The sequence below is a fragment of the Erithacus rubecula genome, assembly GCF_903797595.1.
Source record: "Erithacus rubecula genome assembly, contig: SUPER_Z_unloc_1, whole genome shotgun sequence".
NCBI classification, from domain to species: Eukaryota; Metazoa; Chordata; class Aves; order Passeriformes; family Muscicapidae; genus Erithacus; species Erithacus rubecula.
The window spans coordinates 1724786-1745573 of NW_027635590.1; the positions used below are offsets into that span (position 1 = coordinate 1724786).

Genomic DNA, 20788 nt, shown 5'->3' on the forward strand with positions numbered 1-20788 from the left:
TAGTGGTTTTTTTTAATGGGGCACTATTCAGAAATCATGTTTACAGTTAGGTTGAGAAAAACATGGCTTTAGGTATGGATCAAGGCTGGTAGGCGAGTATGTGTTTATTTTCATATTTGTTCACATAAAATATAAAGCGGCACGTGAAGCAACAACATGTATTCTTACAGACATAGGTCCATTGGTTCTGTGTTTGGTTCTGTGCTTTGTTTAACCGAAACTAAATTCACACGTATTATATATATGTGTATGTATGTATATATACAAAGTTTTTGTATGTTAAGTGTGTCTATGTATGCGTACACATTCATATTTTGTGTACCAAAAGTAATAGTATTTTAAATAAAGATGTTCACTCATCCGAACAGCCTCCAGGTTCGCAATTGTGTCTGTCAAAAGAAATGCAAGTCTTGGTAAAGTAGCTAATAGTGTTAGTATTTGGTGGAAATAATTTATGGAACACTGTAAGTGCAAGCACTGCTTTACAAACACAGAGAGCCGAGGTCCCTGCTGTGAGGCACTTCACCATCTGAAGAAAAAGTAATACGGGGAATAACAGTGCAAACACTAGAAGGTGTGATACATAATGAAGGTCTTGCCTTCTTTGGCCAATGTTTGCCTTTCTGGCTGTGAATTCAGCTAGACAGGCTGGCGTTCATGATGCAAACTGTCTCTTGAACCAGATGGGAAAAAAGGTAATTTAAAAGTGAGTGAGTCTAAATTCTGGAAAATAAAAGTCCCTTTGAAGATTCCATGGAGTAGCTCTTGCATCCCCTTTGGTGATGGAGCAGTAGTTCTTGTAGCTTCTGCAGTAACTGTAAGATTAGTCTGTAGGCTTCACCTCTTAATTTTGCATTAAAATTTGCAGAAATCTTCAAATGAACAGCAGAATTTTGTACAACTTGCTGGTGCAAGGGCCAGTTTCCAGAAAGAACTTGCTGCCAATTCAATGACTTTTTTTCATTATTTAATGACAATGAAGAGCCCCCAAATACATGGTGGAACTGGCACATGTATTTCTGAGAGTAGTCTTTTCTGTGTGTATTCGGAATTATTTTAAAACATCCTTATTTATCTTCGGTAAAGTATAACAGTGTTTTATTCTAGTTTGAGGTGTGAAAGATCATGATAGAAGTTAAGAGAATTTAAGCAACTCAGATATTTTTGTGCACTGTTTTTTAGAGTTTATCTAAAAAGTCCTTTCACCTTTTTTTCCATGTAGAGTAGCTAAACTAGCTACAGTCAGTCAAAATCTAATTGAAATAATGTCCTCTGCCCTTTTAACTGCTTTTTTCTTTTTTCCTATGTCAAAGGGGAGTTTTTAAGCACAGTATTGAGTGCAAAGGGTGAGTATGTTTAGAGAAAACAGACTGGCTGAACAAGGAGAAACAGGGAAAATTTTCAATGTGTAAAGGTGGAAAATGACCTAGCCGGACAAGCTGAAATCTGTTGCAGAGTAATATTGGGTGTTGTGACAACTGCAGACTTCTAAAACTATGGAATTACAAGATACTTTTTTACCTTTCAAGAAAGTATTTTTAATATATTTGTAGCAATTACAAAGGCAGCAAAATATGTTCTTTTGAAAGTCACTGTACAGCCAAAGCACTTCAAATATGAGCTGAATTTGTACATGTTATTTTTTTTCTGCTTTACTTCTTTGCCTTTCAGTACCTAAGTGAACAAACTCAACTGCAACATTTGCAACTTCTTCTTAAGGGAAATCTTAAGTGTCAGTGTTCAAGTATATATGAATGTAGAGTTACCAGGTTTTTTTCCTGCCAAAGTAGACTCAAACATCATATAAATGAGAGTTAGACAAGGCAATAAGATCTTTTTGTGCAGCGTGCTCTTTTATTGCAGTTGTACTTTTCAAAAAGGTAGTAAAGTTCTTAATGTGTCTGCAAAAAATCCCCAACAAATTAAGCTTGACTACTATCTTTAAATTAAGAAACTGCAAAAAAAAAAAAAAGCCCCAAACTGCTGTAATGTGCACATGGAGTGCTGGATAATTCTGATAGAAATGGTGAGCTCAGTACTGATTCACTCATATTCAGAATATGAGTCTTTGTTTTTCTGAAGATATAATCAGAACACCAGCTTAAAAAAAAAAAACAAAAAACCAAGGCCACAATCAAACCAAGACAAAACCAAACCAACTTTTGTTTTATCTTTTTGTTCAGCCTGAACAACTAGAATCTAAAAACTGTTTACCAAAATCTGTTTGACCGAAGTCATTCATCCTTTCGTAAAGTCATAAGAGCACTTAATTTGAATCTGCATTTTTACAAAATTAGATTTAAAATGCAAACAAACCTATGCCAAAAGTAAACAGAATGTAAGAAACCGTGCTTCAGCTGTGTATTACTAGTTATATTTTAGTTTATTAAATTCAGAACTAGTCTGTTACTATTGCAGAACAATAAGACTTTTTGTAAAACATTTTCATTAAATGCTTTGGGATGCTTGAGGAAAGCCAGTACATAGGTAGTAATGTTACTACTTTAAAGACATTACAGAGACAGTGTTTAGTAAGGTATAATTAGATTTGGAAGAGAAATTAGTCTTGTACTTCTTGTGTTTGTTTATTAGAAATTAATACAGTCGCCCTTGGTTGAATTTAAAGTTTTGTTTTATTCTCCTCTTAGGAGAACTATGAACGAATGAAAGCACTGGTAACTGAACTGCAAGAACAAGCAGAAAAAATCAGGTTAGGTAAGTATGATGGTCTAGACTTAAAAATAATAACTTGGCATTTGGCCTTATACCTCAAAGAGTTGTCCTTGGCCCATTGATCCAGCCTGTCCAGATCCCTCTGCAGAGCCTTCCTGCCCTCCAGCACAGCAGCAGTCCCATTCAACTTGGTGTTGAGGGTGCCCTCAATCCTCTGTCCAAATTGTTTTTAAACTTATTAAAAAGGACTGGACCCAAAACACAGCCCTGGGGAACCCCATTAATGAGCACTCATGACCTGGATATAACTCCAGCCACCTCCTCTCTCTGGGCCCAGCTGTCCAGACAGGGCCTTTTACCCATCCAAGACTGCATCAATCCAAGCCATGAACAGCCAGTTTCTCCAGAGAATGCTGTGGGAGACAGTGCCAAAGGCTTTGCCAAAGTTCAAGGAGACAACATCCACAGCCTTTCTCCCATCCACTAAGTGGGTCATCCTGTTATAGAAGGAGATCAGGTTGGTCAAGCAGGATCTGCCTTTCCTAAACCTTTGCTGGCTGGGCCTGATCCCCTGGTTGTCCTGTATGTGCTGCATAATGGCATTCAGCATGATCTGCTCCATGTCCTTCCCTGGCACCACTGTCAGACTGGCAGGCCTGTAGTTCCCTGCATTGTATCTCCAGCCCTTCTTGTAGATGGGTGTCACACTGACTTACTTCTGGTCACTGGGACCTCCCTGTTTAGTCAGGCCTGCTGGTAAATGATGGAAAGTGCCCCTGTGAGCTCTTGCTCACTACCCTTGGGTGGGTCCCATCTGCCCCTAGAAACTTGTTTTTGTATGAATAGTGTAGCAGGTCACTAACCAGTTCCCTGTGGATTAAGAGGGCTTTACTTTGCTCTCTGTCCCTATCTTCCAACTCAATGGGCAGATATCCAGTTAAGACTGAATCAAGGAAGGTGTTAAGCCCCTCTGCCTTTTCCTCATCTTTGGCCAGTGTATTTCCCCATGTATTCAATAAAGGATGGGGATTCTCCTTTGTCGTCCTCTTATTGGTTGATCTTTCCCATGTTCCTAACTGTTAAGATCACAATTAAGATTCTGTGCTCAGTGCTTTTTCTTTCTTGCTGTGAAACAAGTGTCCAGAGTTTCCTGAGGGGATGTAAAAACCCATGGACTGCCTCTGTCTTTTGTGGGTTTAGCAATTCATGAACTAATGATGTGTGTCTCATGAACTAATGATTATGGCCTTCTTCCTTGCTGCTCATTTGGCTGTTCTTGCCTATTACACTGTGACAGGACAAGACCATGGTGCTTGTCTTCCCTTCATCTGAGCAACCTCTGCAAGGATGTTAATACAATTTTGAGGGACATTGATTGAAATTGCTTTATGTATCATTTAAGTATATAGGAAAAATTAGGCACCTATGTTGAATACTTCTGAGCGTTATGTGCAACATCTTTAGATTTCACTGTAAAAGCTGTCTGTCAGAGCATGAGTTCTTGCTTGAGGTCTTTGTAATGAATGCTTCATTTTTTAGCTGTTATTCAGTGTGTAGGACATTTCATATTACACACTACTGAGTATTCCCCAGCTGTGCAACAGGAAGTGGTCCCTGCCCCTTTACAACAAGTAGTTTTCTGACAGGAAGCACAAGAAGAAGGTGAGATACCTTTAATCTTCCTGACTGATCATAGCACATCAGCAGTCACAGTGGTGTAGGCGTTGTCGTAAAGGAGAAATTAAGAAGAGGTTTCAAATTAAATGCCTCCAGGTATGTTTCATTGTCAAGGACACTGCTTCTCAGAATGGAGGTTAGTGCAGGGTAGATTGTCTTGATGTTGCAATAGAGTGGCTACAGAGCCTGGGAAGCAAGCACTTGTGATTTAGTGTGTGAAGAGAAGGGGTGCACAGAGATGACAGAAGTGTCAGGATGGAAATTATTTTTGCAGCATCATATGGTGTAAATGAAAGACTTCAGAGGTCAGAGATAATGCAGTTATGATGTGAGATGTTGAGAACATGGATGAGAGTATTATCTCTGTGGGTGGATATACGAGGTTGTTTCTTAAGAAACTTGCACAGAAAGAATTTACAGGATTTAGTCTTAAGCTGGATATATAGACCGAATGAAGTGGCTGAAGTGAAAGTAAAATGCGGGCTTTCTGGCATGCTTAACAAGTAGGAAATTATGTGTATAGTGATCAAGAAAGGAGGTGGGACAAAGGACTTCAGAGGTAGGCTTAGAAGCTCTGTTTCAGTGATGCCTACTGACAGAGAAATCCTGGAATCTCAGGAGAAATGTTAGCAAAACAGCACTTTCTTTATTTTGGACAGAGAGACAATTTTAGAGTGATGAGGTGGATCAGTGGTCTGTCTACACAGAGAAACAGTGTTTGTATAAGCTGTTGTTATAAAGAGGCTGAGATGTGTCAACAAATCTTGAAGTATTGAATGACACAAAGCTCTAGAGAACAAAAGATATGATTTAGGATGACCTCTAGTGAAGGGTTGAAATGAAACAAATATAAACTTGATATTAAATGCTGTGTTGTCTGAGTTCTGCTTACAGTTATGGCCTGGTCTAAGGAAATTAATCCAGATGGTGCTGGGTCATTCACAATTGCATTCAGCATAGCTATTCTGAATATATGAATAGAGATTAGTATTTCCTGTAGTTCTACTGCTGTGCTTTCTATATATTTATGTTTTCTGCCCTTGTGTTTATTGCCAAGCAGTGGGGGAATGTTTCAGACAATTTTGTTTGTTAAAATCTTTACCTCAAGACCAACTGTAAAAAATGAGGGGGAAAATAAAATAGGTTCTAAAAAAAAAGTTTTTTTATCAATGCCTTAAATCTGTTTGCAGTGGAAACTATTATTTCTTAAATTTATTATTAAGGCTCATACTTCAAAAACTGGGAACTCGTCAGTATTTCCATTTGAAGTTTTAATATAACTGATGATTTATCTTATCTATGTCCATAGAAAGTTTGACAATTTGCTTTTGTATTGCAGGAGGTGGGGAAAAAGCTCGTAGGCTTCATATATCAAGAGGAAAGCTGTTACCCAGAGAGAGAATTGACAAACTTATTGATCCTGGGTAGGTACTTCCTTTTTCTTTTTAACATTTCAGGTTTTCTTTTGCAGGTAAATACTGCAACAGGCTTCTTTGCTCTTTTCTAGCTTCCATAAACACTGGCAAATAAATATGATTGAAATTTTACAGAAGCATACTTTCAAGTACTGATCTCTTTAAAAATATAAATTTTAAATGTAGCCTTTTAAGTGAAGTTGCATGACAGATAGAACTAGTAATGTTTTAGGTTTGTTTCATTTCCATTATTCAGATCCCCATTTTTGGAGTTCTCTCAGTTTGCTGGTTACCAGTTGTATGGTAATGAAGAGGTACCTGCAGGAGGCATTATCACAGGCATTGGACGAGTATCTGGGTGAGAGATTCCAGTCATCTGCATTACTTATGATATGAAAAAGAAGAAGGTATAATTTTATTCAGTTTCCAGTGTTAGGCTGTTAGTGTTTTTGGTGTTCTGTTTCTGACACTCAAAAAATCAGCAAAGCTGGTATCTCAATTTGTTAGGTCATACCTAAAAGAAAGTGAGGTTTTTGGGTTTTTTTTAGGTTTTTGGGTTTTTTTAGTTAGTGTATCCCACTAACTAAACAAAACATGGAGTTTTAGGTGTCCAGTGAAGAAAGGAAGTTAGTGCATCTGCAAAGCAATTTCCAAAAATAAGATAGTATTTTCTAAAAATTTGTTTTGCTTATTCAAAGTACCTCCAAGACTGTTACTGAAATTAATTTTTGGTGCTATGCAGCATTATTTTATTCCCTAAAAAAGGACATTAGAGTGCTGAGACTGCTGTTATAATTTGCCCTTGAGGGAATGCCAAGTGAGAAGAGCTCTATTAGAGCATCAGGGCGTCAAGAGTCCTTGGCATGTTGCCAATCTTAACTGACATACACACTTACTCATTAGAAATACCTTTCTGTCTCATAAACTATTCTTGTTTTTAGGACGGAATGCTTGATTGTTGCTAATGATGCAACTGTCAAAGGTGGTACCTATTATCCCATCACTGTTAAGAAACATTTACGTGCTCAAGAAATTGCAATGCAAAATCATCTCCCTTGCCTTTATTTGGGTAAGTCCTATTGCAGAAATAGCCAAGGTTCTGTGTTAAGAGCAGCTGATGTGTCTGCAGATCTCACTAACCAGGAAGGTATTTAAGCACACCTGTTCAAATATATTTTCCTTGATACCATATTATCTCTGCAGAGAGGTGGCACATCTTAGCTGGAAGGTATGTACAGGTTCTCAGCACTAGCCACTGTACTGCTATAAGGCTGGGTTCATAAATTACAGATGCAACTGTTAACACTGTTATCACTTCTTTCTGTCATGGATAAGCAATATTTCCTGTAGACTCATTGAGTCAATTCATATCACAGTTAAAAAAAAAAAAAAAAAAAAAAAAAAAGTACATTCTGGTGGAGAATGTATCTGTATGAGAAAACATACCAAAGAAATAAAAATAATAAGAATGACAAAATTGTCAAAAATAGTTTTGATCAATAGATTTTTAGGATTTGGGATTAATTTTTTTGAAGCAGAAATTTAATTGTATTTTATTTTACATTTTGAGTTTAGTCTGTTAGATCAGTTTTTAGCCAAACCTTCATGTAAGTTTTACTTACATATGCTTTTATTATAAAATATGAAGAACAGTGACAGATATCTGTAATATATTACTGGTAGTGTTTTCTTAGCCTGGTTTTATACAAATTTAAGAGATTTCTGGCAGTTCGTTCCTTTCAGCCTGAATTCCCAGTCTAATGACTTTTGAACCTATTAGCCAGTTTCAGTCAGCTTTGACAGAGAGTTATAAGAAAGTGTATATTCCTGTGGATGTTGTGTATGTCAGCATCAGAAGAGAGACTTTCTACTCCATTTTGAAAAACAGGGAAGGTTGTTCTTTTTCTGTTCAGCTTAATTTAGAAACTTAAATATCAGATGTTTGCCAGTCCGGATGCTTGTACTGGTTAAATAGTCAGCATCAATACAAATCCTGGCCAGCACAAGTGTTTAAAGTTTCTTGCCCTCCTGATAAATCAAACATGTAAATAAGACCAATAGAATGATTAGAAGAAGTGTGAACTTGAAACTGTTGGTGAGGCCAATATAGGGACAATGTGGGTGTAGATTTTGTGGGATTGCTATAGAAAGAGTCCTGGAGGGAAAGGGACGGCTAAATTTTGTCTTAGTTTTAAAAAACTGAAGAAACTTGGCTTTGCTGTTTGCAAAACAACTGCTAACAATTTTTTTGGTCTGAATGATCAGTGAGTAATTCTACTGTTTTAAGAACTTATGGAATGAGGAACTGTGGGACACAACTATGCTTTTGAAAGAATTGAGACGTGTAGTCCTTGAATGTACAACGTCATTCATACCTAGTGAGTTACTTTACCCTTGCAGTTTCTGTACCTTGACTTGTTCCAGTTGATTTGTGCTGTGTGATAAGAGTGCTTTGTAGCCAGTCAGCACTGTGCTGACCATGTAATTTTCATGTTGTTTGAACTGCCTTTTCCACCAGTGATAACAACTGTCTAGGTGCTAATTCTCATGTGGACACCTGGTGCCATTTGTCACTGAGTCAGTCACTGGTGTGGACATTTTGTTTTGGCTGCAGTCATGTAAGATGAGAATATACAGACTGGTGGTTGTTGGTAAAAATTAATTACCAGGAGCCAGAGTTCTCAGAGATGCTTTATTTCCTTGTGCATTTCCTCACGGTCTTCTGTCCTTTGGATACTTCCCATGACAGGTTGTATTTTCATTAATTGGGAGCAGAGAGGTAGATACTGTTGGAGACCTGTAAGCAGGAGGTTGTATCATGAGAGAAGGACACATAATAAATGAATCATCCTAAAGATAGTTTAATGCTTTTGTTGTGAAGTTTAATTAAGCTGTGAAAGAACAGAGGCAGCACCTTTTGAACTCTCTGGTGATTAGCTCTGCCTTTTTCTGGAACTTGTGACAGAATTGCAATAGAATAATTGAGTTAAAATTGTACATTAAAAGTGTTCTTAGTTTGCATATTTTGCAGTAAGATGAGTTTAAAAGTTTATTTAGGGAGGTATGGTTGCATCTCTAAACACTCAACCCCCAACAGCATGTCAGAGTTTATTTTCCATGAAAATCATTGGGATGGATGTCATTTTAGAGAGGGGTGTTTACTGTTTTTCTTCTTTAATTTCCCAGAAAGAATGTCATATTATACCTATTTTCATGGAAATATATACAGTATTAGTGATAGTAATTGCTGTATATTTTAGGTAACATGCAGATACTTTACCAGCAAGTATGTAACACTGCTCAGAACTTATTAATATCATTTGGTTCATTCCAGTTGACTCAGGAGGAGCGAATTTACCTCGGCAAGCAGAAGTATTTCCAGATCGCGATCATTTTGGCCGTATCTTCTATAATCAAGCAGTCATGTCCTCACAAGGAATTCCACAGGTAATTTTATCTAAGAATTAAATGTACTAAATAGTTTCTATGCTTGCTGCCATTACTTGTTTTCAAGGCTCGTGTCCATGTTTTGTTTCTGATGGCATTGTGTTGTGCTAACCTGATGGCTCACTCTGGGTCTTGGAAGCTCTGTTAACACAGTAATTGTCCATAAGTATTCATTATAGTTTTGAAGTAACTGTCTGCTTTCTTAGTCTTAGTGTTAATGATTTGACCTGCTCCTGTCAGAGTAGGAGAGAAATGGACTTGGGTATGTAGGGCCATTTGAGAAAGCACAAGAAAATGTCTTGGAACAGTTCTCCATAAGCACTGCATAGGTGAGGACCCCCTTGAGGATGGCTAGTAAATGAGACACATTTTCCACTAGCAGGGGTATGTGTATATTTATAAATCCATTTTATACCCTGATGTTCTGTATGCTGAAGCGGCCCTAGTAAGAAGGTTATTTTCTAATGTGTTATTGATGCACAGAATTACTGTTAGTCACAGTTCATGAATTTAGAAGTGGTTTTGTGTCATGGTTCACTCAGAAATGCATAGGGATCAGGTTTTTGATGAAGGTGGCGTGCTAGGGAACCAAAACCACATGTTTTGCTGAATCTATTACTCATGAAGAATGCAAAATATTTGAAGATTGGTGCTGGGCAGCTATGGCTGCAGTGACAGTGAAGGGCAGAATGTACGGTCCCAGTGGAGTTGAGAAAGGTAACAGAATAATGACTTGAAGGGAATTGTTAGCAGGGACATGGGAGAAGCTGCCAGGAAGGGTGGAAAAATCCATGATCTTTGAAGATAACCTCCTGCAAATGAAGGAACACTATAGAAGAGCAAATGACTGGGTAATTCCTACAGAGTTGCTCTCTACTCAGTCACCTTCTACCTCTTTGGTTTTGTAGCCCTCTCTTATACCTGCCTTATACTCCCTTTTGCGGACCAAATAATTCAGGCTTACTTAGCTGTTCTTCCTGTGGAGTTCCACACCTTTGATGGTCCTGGTTCATCTTCTTTTCCAGATCTTTCTGTATCTTTTTTAACATGAAGGTGACACAGACTGCACCAACAGTCCTTAAAACAAGTCAGAACAAGACAAATTGTGTGGATCTTGTTAGAACTACCAGTTCTGAGCACCAGTTTTCAGAACTAATGTTTTCTTTCTTTCATCCCAGGGGAGAGCAGACAGCTTACTCATTTAGCACTGAGGCACAGCAAAATACACTTTATCCTGCAGAACCCTTTCTGTTTACCAGTTTACCTTCCAACAAAACAATAAAATACTAGAAGAAATAAAGACATTGTTTGAAACCTGCATTCTTTATGGTCATCTGCAAGTGGACAGAACAAAAATAAATTATGATCATTAATCCAGGTTCTCTTTTAGGCCTGTGATATATGCAATCCTGACAGATTAATCTATGATTAGTTACAGTAAGAGCTGAGGAATTCAGAACATTAAAAAATTATTCAGCCTCTGTTTCCTATACAATGAGAACAGCAAAATCTATTTTGAGTGAGAAATAGGTCATACACACTGTGGAACTTGTGATGACAATATTGGTTTTCAGGAATAAGAAGTTCTCTACCACACTTTGAAGCCCTGAAAAACCTGGTCATTTCTTGGCAAAGGGCTGGAATACAGTTTAATTTGTGGGTGCTTGCAATGTGCCCTGATATTCTCCCAAGTTATGTGTCATAGCAGTTATTTCACTCTGTGTTGTCTGACACTGGGCTGTCACACAACCAGAGGCCATGGCAGTGCTATGTCACAAATCCCACCACAATGCCACAACCCAGTGTTCTTTTTTAGGAAGAATAAAACTGTTGAGAGACCATCCTCACTGGATTCTCCTGCAGTGGGGCTCAGGGGGACATGATTCCAGCTGCTCACACAAGAGACTTCACTGGGGCCTTGGGTAGGGTTTTTTTCCTGGGGGAAGGGGGTAGTAGAAGCCAATACTTTGAGGGTGAAGCAGATGCACAAGTCAAGGATACAGTATTCAGTGTGACTCCTTACATGACAAATACTGTCTTTGCAGGATTTTTGAGGAAACGGCCTGTGTTACCTTGATACCTTTTTGGCACTTTTTGGAAGAGTTCAGACCTTCAATCATCTTTTACTCTTCCAAAGAATCATGAGATCCATTGCCTCTATAAAAATCCAAGACTGAAGTTTCCAACAATGTATTGAATCTCTTTAGGAAGTATGACTTAATTTACCTTCTGCAGTTCTTTCCAACAGTAGACATGAACCAGTTGTAGTGATTAGGTAGGTCTCCAGAGAAAAGCCATGTTCAGTTAGAACAAAAATACATAGGAGAGAAAGACAGTGTGTAAGATGGTCATTGTGTAAGACTCCCTGATAGATCTAGATTGGTCCTAGTGTTTTTGAGGCACAGCAAGTGTCAAAGGAGCAATATTTTGCTGAATTATCTCTTTGGAGAAATTTTGGGAAATTTTATTTTTGCTAAAGGCTTCAATCATGATCTGCTCTGGGAGTAATGATTTTTAGATGTTACATCAAAGATAGAGAGATAGATATACCCAGCTTGCAAGGGTGAAATTACTGATGTTGTGCAGGACCTTTCCAGAAATGCTTGACCCTATGGTCATGCTCTTGTTTTCAGCATGTCTTGAAATGTATTTTACATACTTCTAAAGTTGCATTAAAAGGTTGAATTTGTTTTTCTTTCAATTACCATATGGTGTTGCATTAGGAGTAATTGTATTCATATACAATAAAAACTAAATATAAGAAAGGTTTTAATAAAACACGTTTCTGTTTGTTATGATACTGATAAAGTGAACTTTCCCAAGTATGACACTGATTAATGTTTATCTTTCTTTAAATATTTATGGGAGACTGGGAAAAATGTTTTGCTGAAGCACTTCCTTTATTTAAAGGGTATAGTAAGTGCACATTTTGTCTGGGACATGTATCTATGCTTTGTTTTATTTCAAAGAGGCACTGTTAACATTTGTAAATCTATTTTTGGTCCTGTGCTGACAGATTGTGGTAGCTAGAACCATCTTCCCTGTCTGAGAACATATTTCTTTAGAAAATGGAATTAGGAAATTATGCTCTCTGGTCTCCACTCTGGTAAATTATTCTGAGATGGGGGTCTCGTTATTTTTAGTTTGCTACCTGATGTTTTATGCCGTGGTCTGCTTGAAGGTCTGTTCATCCGATCATTAGTTCTTCTCAATTTGGTCCTGAAAGTGCTTGCTTTTTCCCCCCTTTTTTATTTTCTACTTGCTGATAGTGCTTTTAATTTCCCCCTCCAGTTTTACCTGTGACTAATTTATTATTCACCCACTACAGCTTAAATTATATTGTTGTCTATATGGGTGTGAATCAGAAAGCTGTGATTAGCTCCTCATTAGCTGTTTCCTGAGTTCTCACACTCATATGCTGCTGGATACAATGGGGGATGGATCAGTGATGTGAAATAGTGTTTGTGCACTCAGGACTGTTGACTTTTATTGAACACATTAAAAATTTCTTTGTACCAATTTAGAAAATAAAATCAGGAGGTAGGACATTATTTGAGAATTTGATAAGTAAGTTTTACTTTTTCCAGTAGGTACATATTCCAATTTTTATGTTGGAAAAAATTAACACCTGTGTTAAAGTTTAAATGCAGGCACATTTTTTCAGTGTGAGTATGGTAAAATTCATAATAGGAAAAAACCACAGATCCTGGATGGCAAAAACAAATAAACTTATTTACACCATGTTTCTTCCTATTCTAGAAGCTTATGTTATTTTGAATTTGCCTGGAGTTATTTATTAAATGCACAAGAGAAATATTGCAGATTAATCATGTGACTCTGAATATGGGTTAAGATCCAGAAAACCATTTGCTGAAAAAGCTTTTTTGATTTGATGGTAGCAGATTGGCATAGTTCATGTAATCCTGCTTTAGATATACATGATGTGATTTGGAAATTCTATTTTGCTATGTGCTGTTTTCTTCTAAATTATGTAACAGAAAGTGCTAATTGATTTCACTTTAGAAATATCTTGAAACAAACTTAACATAAAATATTGATGTTTTCTGGGGTGTTTTTTAGCAGTTATGTGTATGTATATGTGTGATTGTGAAGGAAAGTGTTTGCCTTTTCATATGAGTATTCCTTTTTTCTGCTCTGGAAGTGTCTTGAAAGGGTCTTTGAAGGTGCTCCTGTGAAGGAGAAATTGAGAAATTTCACTTCCATGATTGTCTACAGTTACAGTCACAGTATTCATCATATCCGAGGTCAAGTCAGTTTTGTAGAAGTATCACCAAGATATTACTAGTAGAAAATGTTCACAGGGTAGATGTTCATCTCAAAATTAGGCAAAAGGATGAAGCAGAGATTATTCATATTGAAGTCTATAATGAGATGATCAACACATCTTGAAAGGGCAAAACTAATTAGTTGATCTATTGAAGACCTGAAGTAGCATACTAGGAGATGGGAGAAATTTCCTTCAGAAGATGTTATCACTGGTGCAATTATGCTGATAAACAGTAACTGAAACCCATTAAGATACATAATATCTTGTGCTTTTGCTATTTTTATGGGCTGGATAGTTCATTAATTTGTGCTTTTTGTTTTCCTGGTAGATAGCAGTAGTCATGGGATCCTGTACAGCAGGAGGAGCATATGTACCTGCAATGGCTGATGAAAGTATTATTGTTGGCAAACAGGGAACAATATTCCTGGGAGGGCCACCACTGGTAAGGATACAGAAGTTTCTAGTGACATGGCCCCTGTCCTCCCCCTCACCCCAAATCATGCTGTGATAATTGTACACCTTAAGCAGTTAAGCATTTCTTGGTGAGATATTTCTAGGTACTCTGTAGATTAGTTTGTATTTTTAAGTATATCTGAATGTTTCTATTCTAAATCAAATCTCTTCTGTTCATTAGAGGTGTATATAGATAAATCAGATTGTGTCATGGTGTTTTTCTAGTACTGCTTGTAGATTGCTGTACAAATTTCAATGGATAAAAATTGTTTCTGTATTCAATTATGGACTCTCTAGGTTGAACACAAAATTTGAAGAAATCATGGCCGTATGTATTTTATCTTAAAGTCAAGATCAAAGATAAAAGAACTTCTGAAGCAGGACTGATCTGTATTTTTACGTCAGTTTACTGACAATGAGGCACACTTACAATGAAGTTTGTCCTAGTTCCTGGTTTCTTTCCTTCCTGCTTCCCTTCCTGCCTCCCATCTTTTTCTTTCCTTCTTAGAAAGGAAATTGATCCTAAGGAAACTGACCTGAAGAACTCCTGTGAATTAAACCTTGCTTTATTGTGAAACTCATAGTGAAATTTTTGACTGTGAAGTACTGCAGTATAATAGCTAGGCACAACAAAAGGAATGCTTGAATGTGATTTATCATATTAGAAATAATTGTATGTCCTAATATAGGCTCAGTTATTTACCAGTACATACAATAATACAATAATGTCAGTCTTTTGCTGGCAAAGATTATTCTACTTAACACAAGCTTTATGAGAAAAAATGAATTTTAGGAATAAATACTAGTGCTAGAACTAACAGAGTATCATTTATCCCAGCTATTAAAGTCTCAGTGAAATATAAACATATAACTATACAAACTTGCTTTTTTGAAGTAGTAAAACCAAATATTTGTCAAATTTAGTGTATAGACTGGTCTGAGGCAGCATGATGTCTCTGTTTTTGTTGCAGTCCTTTTGGGAACTTTAAGGTGTGCTTCCTGTGACAAAGCCAAATGTAAATGAAATGTCTCTCAAGAGTCCTTCCATGTTTAACATGCCAAAAGGGAGAAATTGCTTTGCAACAGCATTGTTAATGAAAATACTGCTCCATTGATTCCTCTAGTAACAGAGGAGGCAAAGTCTCTTGGAAATCACTTTCTTCAACACTTAAAATACTGGGAAATTGTGGCATGTCACATAATATGGTGGGAAAGCAGTCGCTGACAGATTTATTTGTTGACTTGTTCCTAAGGCATAATTGTGATACTCTCATTAAAAGTATGAAGGACTCATCCTTTAATGTGATTTAGTGTTTACTTGTATAGCTTTGCTCTCATTTCCACAGCATATTTTTGTATTGCATTCTTTTCCTTTAGAGTGAATTTTTCCCCATTGCGTCATATTGTTGATGAAAGTAGATTTGGCATTTTATACTTCTTTCAAACTTCAGTGTATGGATGGTTTTTAAATTCTTGTGCAGTAAAAAAAGAAAAGAATAAAGGAAAAAGAAAAGAAAGGGAAAAGAAAAGAAAAGAAAAGAAAAGAAAAGAAAAGAAAAGAAAAGAAAAGAAAAGAAAAGAAAAGAAAAGAAAAGAAAAGAAAAGAAAAGAAAAGAAAAGAAAAGAAAAGAAAAGAAAAGAAAAGAGACAAAGAAAACAAAAAAAAAAAAAAAAAAAGGAAGAAAAAGTCTTACATTTATACATCTTAAATAAATTCAGAATTTAACTGGCATATGGAAAGCAGGTGCATGGGACACACATTCAGAAGTACAAGGATACTTTGTTGTCTACCCTAATAAAAAAGGCATTTAATTTGAAGTAATTTATTATTTTGTGGAGGCTTTCCAAGTTGATAAGAAGAACAAAGTAATCAAGAAAAGCAGATGAAGTAATGAATAGCAGCTATGTAATGCAATAGTAATCCATTTACTGCTTATTAGGATTTTGTTGTTAGAATTTTGTTGACAGTAATTGTTTCAAATGTCCTACCTAGGTTTCCATTCCTTTTTATCTTGTATTAGTGTTTTTCCACTTGCTTATAGGTAAACGTAGAAAAATCTTCCTCAAAACTAAGTAATTCTCCATAAATTTATTGCTGTAATTTAGGTATTTGGAGTTTCTTGTTGAAAAGTGGCATAAACATCAATGAAAATACTATTTAAGAATAATATTAGTTGTGTGAGGAACATGTGATTTGTACATCTTTCCTTTGATATAAGAAAACTGGTGTGATGAAAGACATGAACTTTGTACATCAGAGTGTGAATAGGTTCATTACTGTAACTAAGAATAACTACTCTGGTAGCAGGAGCACCTGACCTGTTCAGGTAAATATGTTTTCAAAAGGTTTTTAGTAAGAGAACCAACTATCTGTTCTCTGGGAATGGTAATCATTTAACATCACAAGTCAGCTTAGATCATGAGTACGTGCCACTGAGATTTAGCACATGAAACTTTTGCCAGGATAGATATCTGGAAAGTGATTACCCGAGTCAGGCCTCAAAAGGAGGACTTGACAAGGCAAGTCAGTGAGTCAGTGACTGCAAGGGTGTTGTGAAGTTATAAAGTTTTAAAAACTTTCCCCATTTTCAGAGGAAGATTTCACAACTATCCAGTATAATTTGTTTCTTAGCAACCTGCAGATGTAATGATCCTTATCTTTGTGCGTATAGATCAAACTTTATTATCTCCACCTGTCAGATTTTCTGTTCTGTAGAGTTTTCATATTCTCACTGTAAATATTCTACTTGCATTCTTCTAAGCGTCAAAACTACTTCAGAGTCTCATAGAACTCCCGTTTCATGCTGTAGGAGATATTCTAGCTTATTGTTTTGTTCCCCAAAACATCTCTCCTATATGAAGAAAATTGGATTGGATTTTATTGCTTACCTGCCTAAAGCAAAACATCCCGTGGAAGTGAGAAAAGAAAAATCCCTGATGTTACTTATAATTAGTCTTGAGTGTGTATGATAAAAAAAAAAGTGAGTTGTAGGTACAGTCCACCCTCTAAAATGGAAGTTCTCTTGGCCTTTTCTTTTTGAAAGGTGAGGAGTAATGACTTCAAAAACAGACAGAACTCGGTAGAAGACAGTGGGTGTCACAGTAGTGATAATATTCGGGGCATTATTAATATTCTTGTGCATTTTCTTAAGTGGAGTGTCTGTATCCTCATTTTTGGCAGTACTGATTGGTAGTTCAGGATGTCATGTAGACTATAGGCTTGTTTTCCAGAAACTTCTGATTCTTCCTTCCTGAGAGAAAATTTGCTATTTTCTGTCCTCAGAGTTGAGAAGAAGTCTGGTAAAAAGAGGGAATAAGTTTTTCAAATTCATGTGTGGACTGGAGACTTTTCCTGCATATTGGCCTCATCTGTTGTGCAAAATGCATATATAGCTTATACTTTATAGCTATAGTTTATATGTATTTCCTTTAATAATTTCTAGCTGAAGTAGCTTGAACAGGTGTTTCTTAGAAAATGCCCACATACCTCGTTGAGGCACATACCTTGTGGCAGTTTGTTAGAGTTAGTGAACTTCAAGGTAGCTTCAACCACTAAGTGTCTTCACTATTACTTAAAACTGCATTTTGTGGAATGCTCTGCTCCACTGCTGCATTGGAAAGGTGGTGGAGCAGATACTTGTTCTCACCTTTTCTGACAGAGTAGTACGTATTTGGGCTGCGGGGTGCAGCTCCGGGCACTCCAGAATAAGCCTGAGTGAGACAGTGAAATTCCATTAAGATGATGGAGCGGAGCATCTGTAAAATGATGATGATGCAAGAGAGATGAAGATTTTCAGTCTGGTGAAAACATACCTTGTGGTAAATCTATCCATATCGTGCAAGGGGGAGTAAAGGTAGTAGAGCCAAGCTTCTTATTGCTACCCTGTGATGGGTCAAGAAGCTGCCAAGCACAAACTGAAATACAGAAAGTTCTGTTTAGTCGTAAGAAAACATTTGCTGCAAACCAAGTTGTCCAGAGAGTTTCTGGAGTCTCCATTCCTGTGCTATTCAAAACATATGGTCATAATGTGGTCATTACCAACCTTCTCTGGTTGACTGTGCTTTGAGCAGAGGAGTTAAACTTTGCAGTCTCACATGGTGGTAGATGGAGTCCACAGCTCCAATATTGTGATTTGGAGAAGGAAAACTTCACCTCTGAGGAAAAATAATAAAAATATTTTTGTAAAATATTTTATGGAATCATTGCACTATTCAGCTTTGTGCCAAGTTCTGCAGTAGTTAATAGTATGTTTTAAGTGGTTGCATAATGACAGACGTATGTAATTATTTCATAGAAACATGTAATAAAATCATTTAATCAAATGGTAGAATAACTTATCTTAGAATACACCCTTAAGGTCATTGTGTCTGGCCATTAACCTCACACTGCGAAATCACCATGAAAATGTACATTAAACCCTTTAATGCCACATCTGCAGGCATTTAAATACCTTCAAGGATTTTTCCACTACCCTTGACAGCCAGTTCCAATGCTGCATAACCCTTCCAGTTAAGAAATCTTACTCAGTTCTCGTGGAAGTATTTTCTTATGCTCACTGTTTAATGAAGAATCAAGTTAATTATGTCTCTGACAGAAACTTTCCATTGATTAATATGCCATACCTTCATATTCCATGCGCAATTCAAATTTCAAAGCAAGAATTCACTGTTGAAGAAATATCTATAATTAAATGTGCAAACTTGACAGTTTGGAAATGTGTGTACGGAAATATTTATATGTATATATGTATGTATGTATAATTAGTGTACTGCATTTCTAGACATGAAACTTGGATCTGAAATCTGTTTTGGAAATAATGATAGTTTTCCTTTCCCTTCCTTGTCCTCTACCTGTGTACTCTCTGTGGGTGGTGAATAATGGTTTCTTCAGCTTTCAAGGAATCCTTTTCAGAGCTTATGTAGAGAAATACCTCAAGGAGTCTTCTGGGTTGTTTTTTCTTAATCTCAGTAATAAATTATACTGTTTTGTTCTAAGAAGGAGACCATTCACTCTTAAATTTCCCATTCAGGTCTAAGATTACACAGTTCTAGGCTTTGGATTGTGCAGTCCAGTACTTTTATGGAGACATCATACTTGATCCAAGGAGTTACATGCCACTCTTTTGAGGAAAGTTATTATCATCACTAAATGATTGTATATTTACTGGAAGGTTAAGAAAATAAAAACTACCAATGGTTGTTCTATGATTAATATTTAAATGAGTAAGTTGAAATTCACAGAAGTTTATGTTTATATAGAAAAAGCAGAATTGAAAAATTCTAGGTTTCAGCTATTGAAATAATGCATAGAAATATCTGGAATTTCATACTAAAATTTTTGTGAAAAAGCATGTTTATGATTCTGAAGGATGTATAAGTGTAGGCACTCAAATGATGGACACAGCAGAAAGTAGAACAGTGGGGCATATATTTGTATATAAAAACTACATAATAACACTAGAATAAGCATGAAAAGTCAAAGAAAAAAAATAATTTTTGCAAGATTTTATGCTGTCATATTTTGATGCTCTGAGGGAGAATAAGCAGGGAAATATGATCAATGAAGATGCATTTTGGAAAGATTTCTGTTATTACTGTATCTAAAATAGTATAGATATTAATGCAAGACAAATGTTAACTGTGAAGCTCATTTTCCTTTCCTTGTTTTAGGTTAAAGCAGCAACAGGTGAACAGGTATCAGCAGAGGATCTTGGAGGGGCAGATCTTCACTGCAGGTTTAAAGAAATATTTTCCCAGAGTTAATTTCTTCCATATTTTAGACTTCCCTTTCCCTTTCCTCGTCTTTATTTTATTTTATTTTATTTTATTTTATTTTATTTTATTTTATTTTATTTTATTTTATTTTATTTTATTTTATATTTTATTTTGGTTTTAGATTTTTCTTAAGCTGTGCTGTCTTTTTGAAAATTATTTCTGAGTTGTTATCTCATACTGACTGATTGTTTTATTGTTAGAATATCACAATTACTTTGTGTTACTCTTGTTAACATTGTTTCCTTCATTTACTGCTTTAAAATACATATCTAGTGTACTGCAGCATCATGCATAATATGGAGGACTTTAATACTGAGTTAACAGAATAATATAATGCATTTTGTAGGTTGTATCTTTCTTACTGCCACTTAGAATTCGCATTTTTTATAAAAAATACTTCTTATCAAACCCTAAAAATATGTGCACTTTTAAGTTCTGCGATTAATAATAAGCAAAATTGGGTATTACTTCACAATAAGTTATGTATTGCTGTATAATAAATATTTATTTGTTACTCAATTTGAAGTGAAAAAATAATTATTTTGAAGAGCAGTTTGTGCCATTTTGTAAATGTGTTTGTAATTGAAATTAATTTTTGCTGTATATGAACAATGCTTCTTATATTTTATATTGTTATTTACATTTTTATTTCATGTCTGATAACTTGGATGTACTATTTTGAAGAAAAAGTCAGGCATGAGTTTTAAAGTAATTTTGTAATAAAACATAGCTGAATTGTTGTATCTGTATTTTCAAGGTCTTAGAAGCTTTAAAATTTCAAGTTTTCATTGCCTGATATTTTTTTTCCCCCCAAAGTATTCATTTTGCTATTGTTGTTTATACACAGAAAATCTGGTGTAACGGATCATTATGCTTTGGATGACAATCATGCACTTCATCTGGCAAGGAAAGTTGTAAGAAGTTTGAATCTCCAGAAGAAAGTAGACGTAAGTGTATAGTGTCTGAAAACACTGCATTGTTGAAATTAGGAATGCTTTTCTCTGCCTGATTGATACAACACTTGTTTTAGTGAATAGAATGCATATTTTTGTCCATTACT

At 36.0% G+C, this 20788-nt stretch overlaps 1 protein-coding gene across 1 annotated transcript in view; it reads left to right on the forward strand.

Annotated features, from left to right (window-relative positions):
• The window catches only part of MCCC2 (methylcrotonyl-CoA carboxylase subunit 2), a 35808-nt gene that overhangs the window by 665 nt on the left and 14355 nt on the right, over window positions 1-20788 (forward strand). The window contains exons 2-9 of the mRNA XM_079330837.1: window positions 2649-2715; window positions 5690-5774; window positions 6022-6123; window positions 6707-6834; window positions 9100-9212; window positions 13829-13942; window positions 19624-19688; window positions 20576-20675. Coding sequence (XP_079186963.1) covers window positions 2649-2715; window positions 5690-5774; window positions 6022-6123; window positions 6707-6834; window positions 9100-9212; window positions 13829-13942; window positions 19624-19688; window positions 20576-20675 — 774 coding nt within the window. The remainder of the gene's footprint in view (window positions 1-2648; window positions 2716-5689; window positions 5775-6021; window positions 6124-6706; window positions 6835-9099; window positions 9213-13828; window positions 13943-19623; window positions 19689-20575; window positions 20676-20788) is intronic.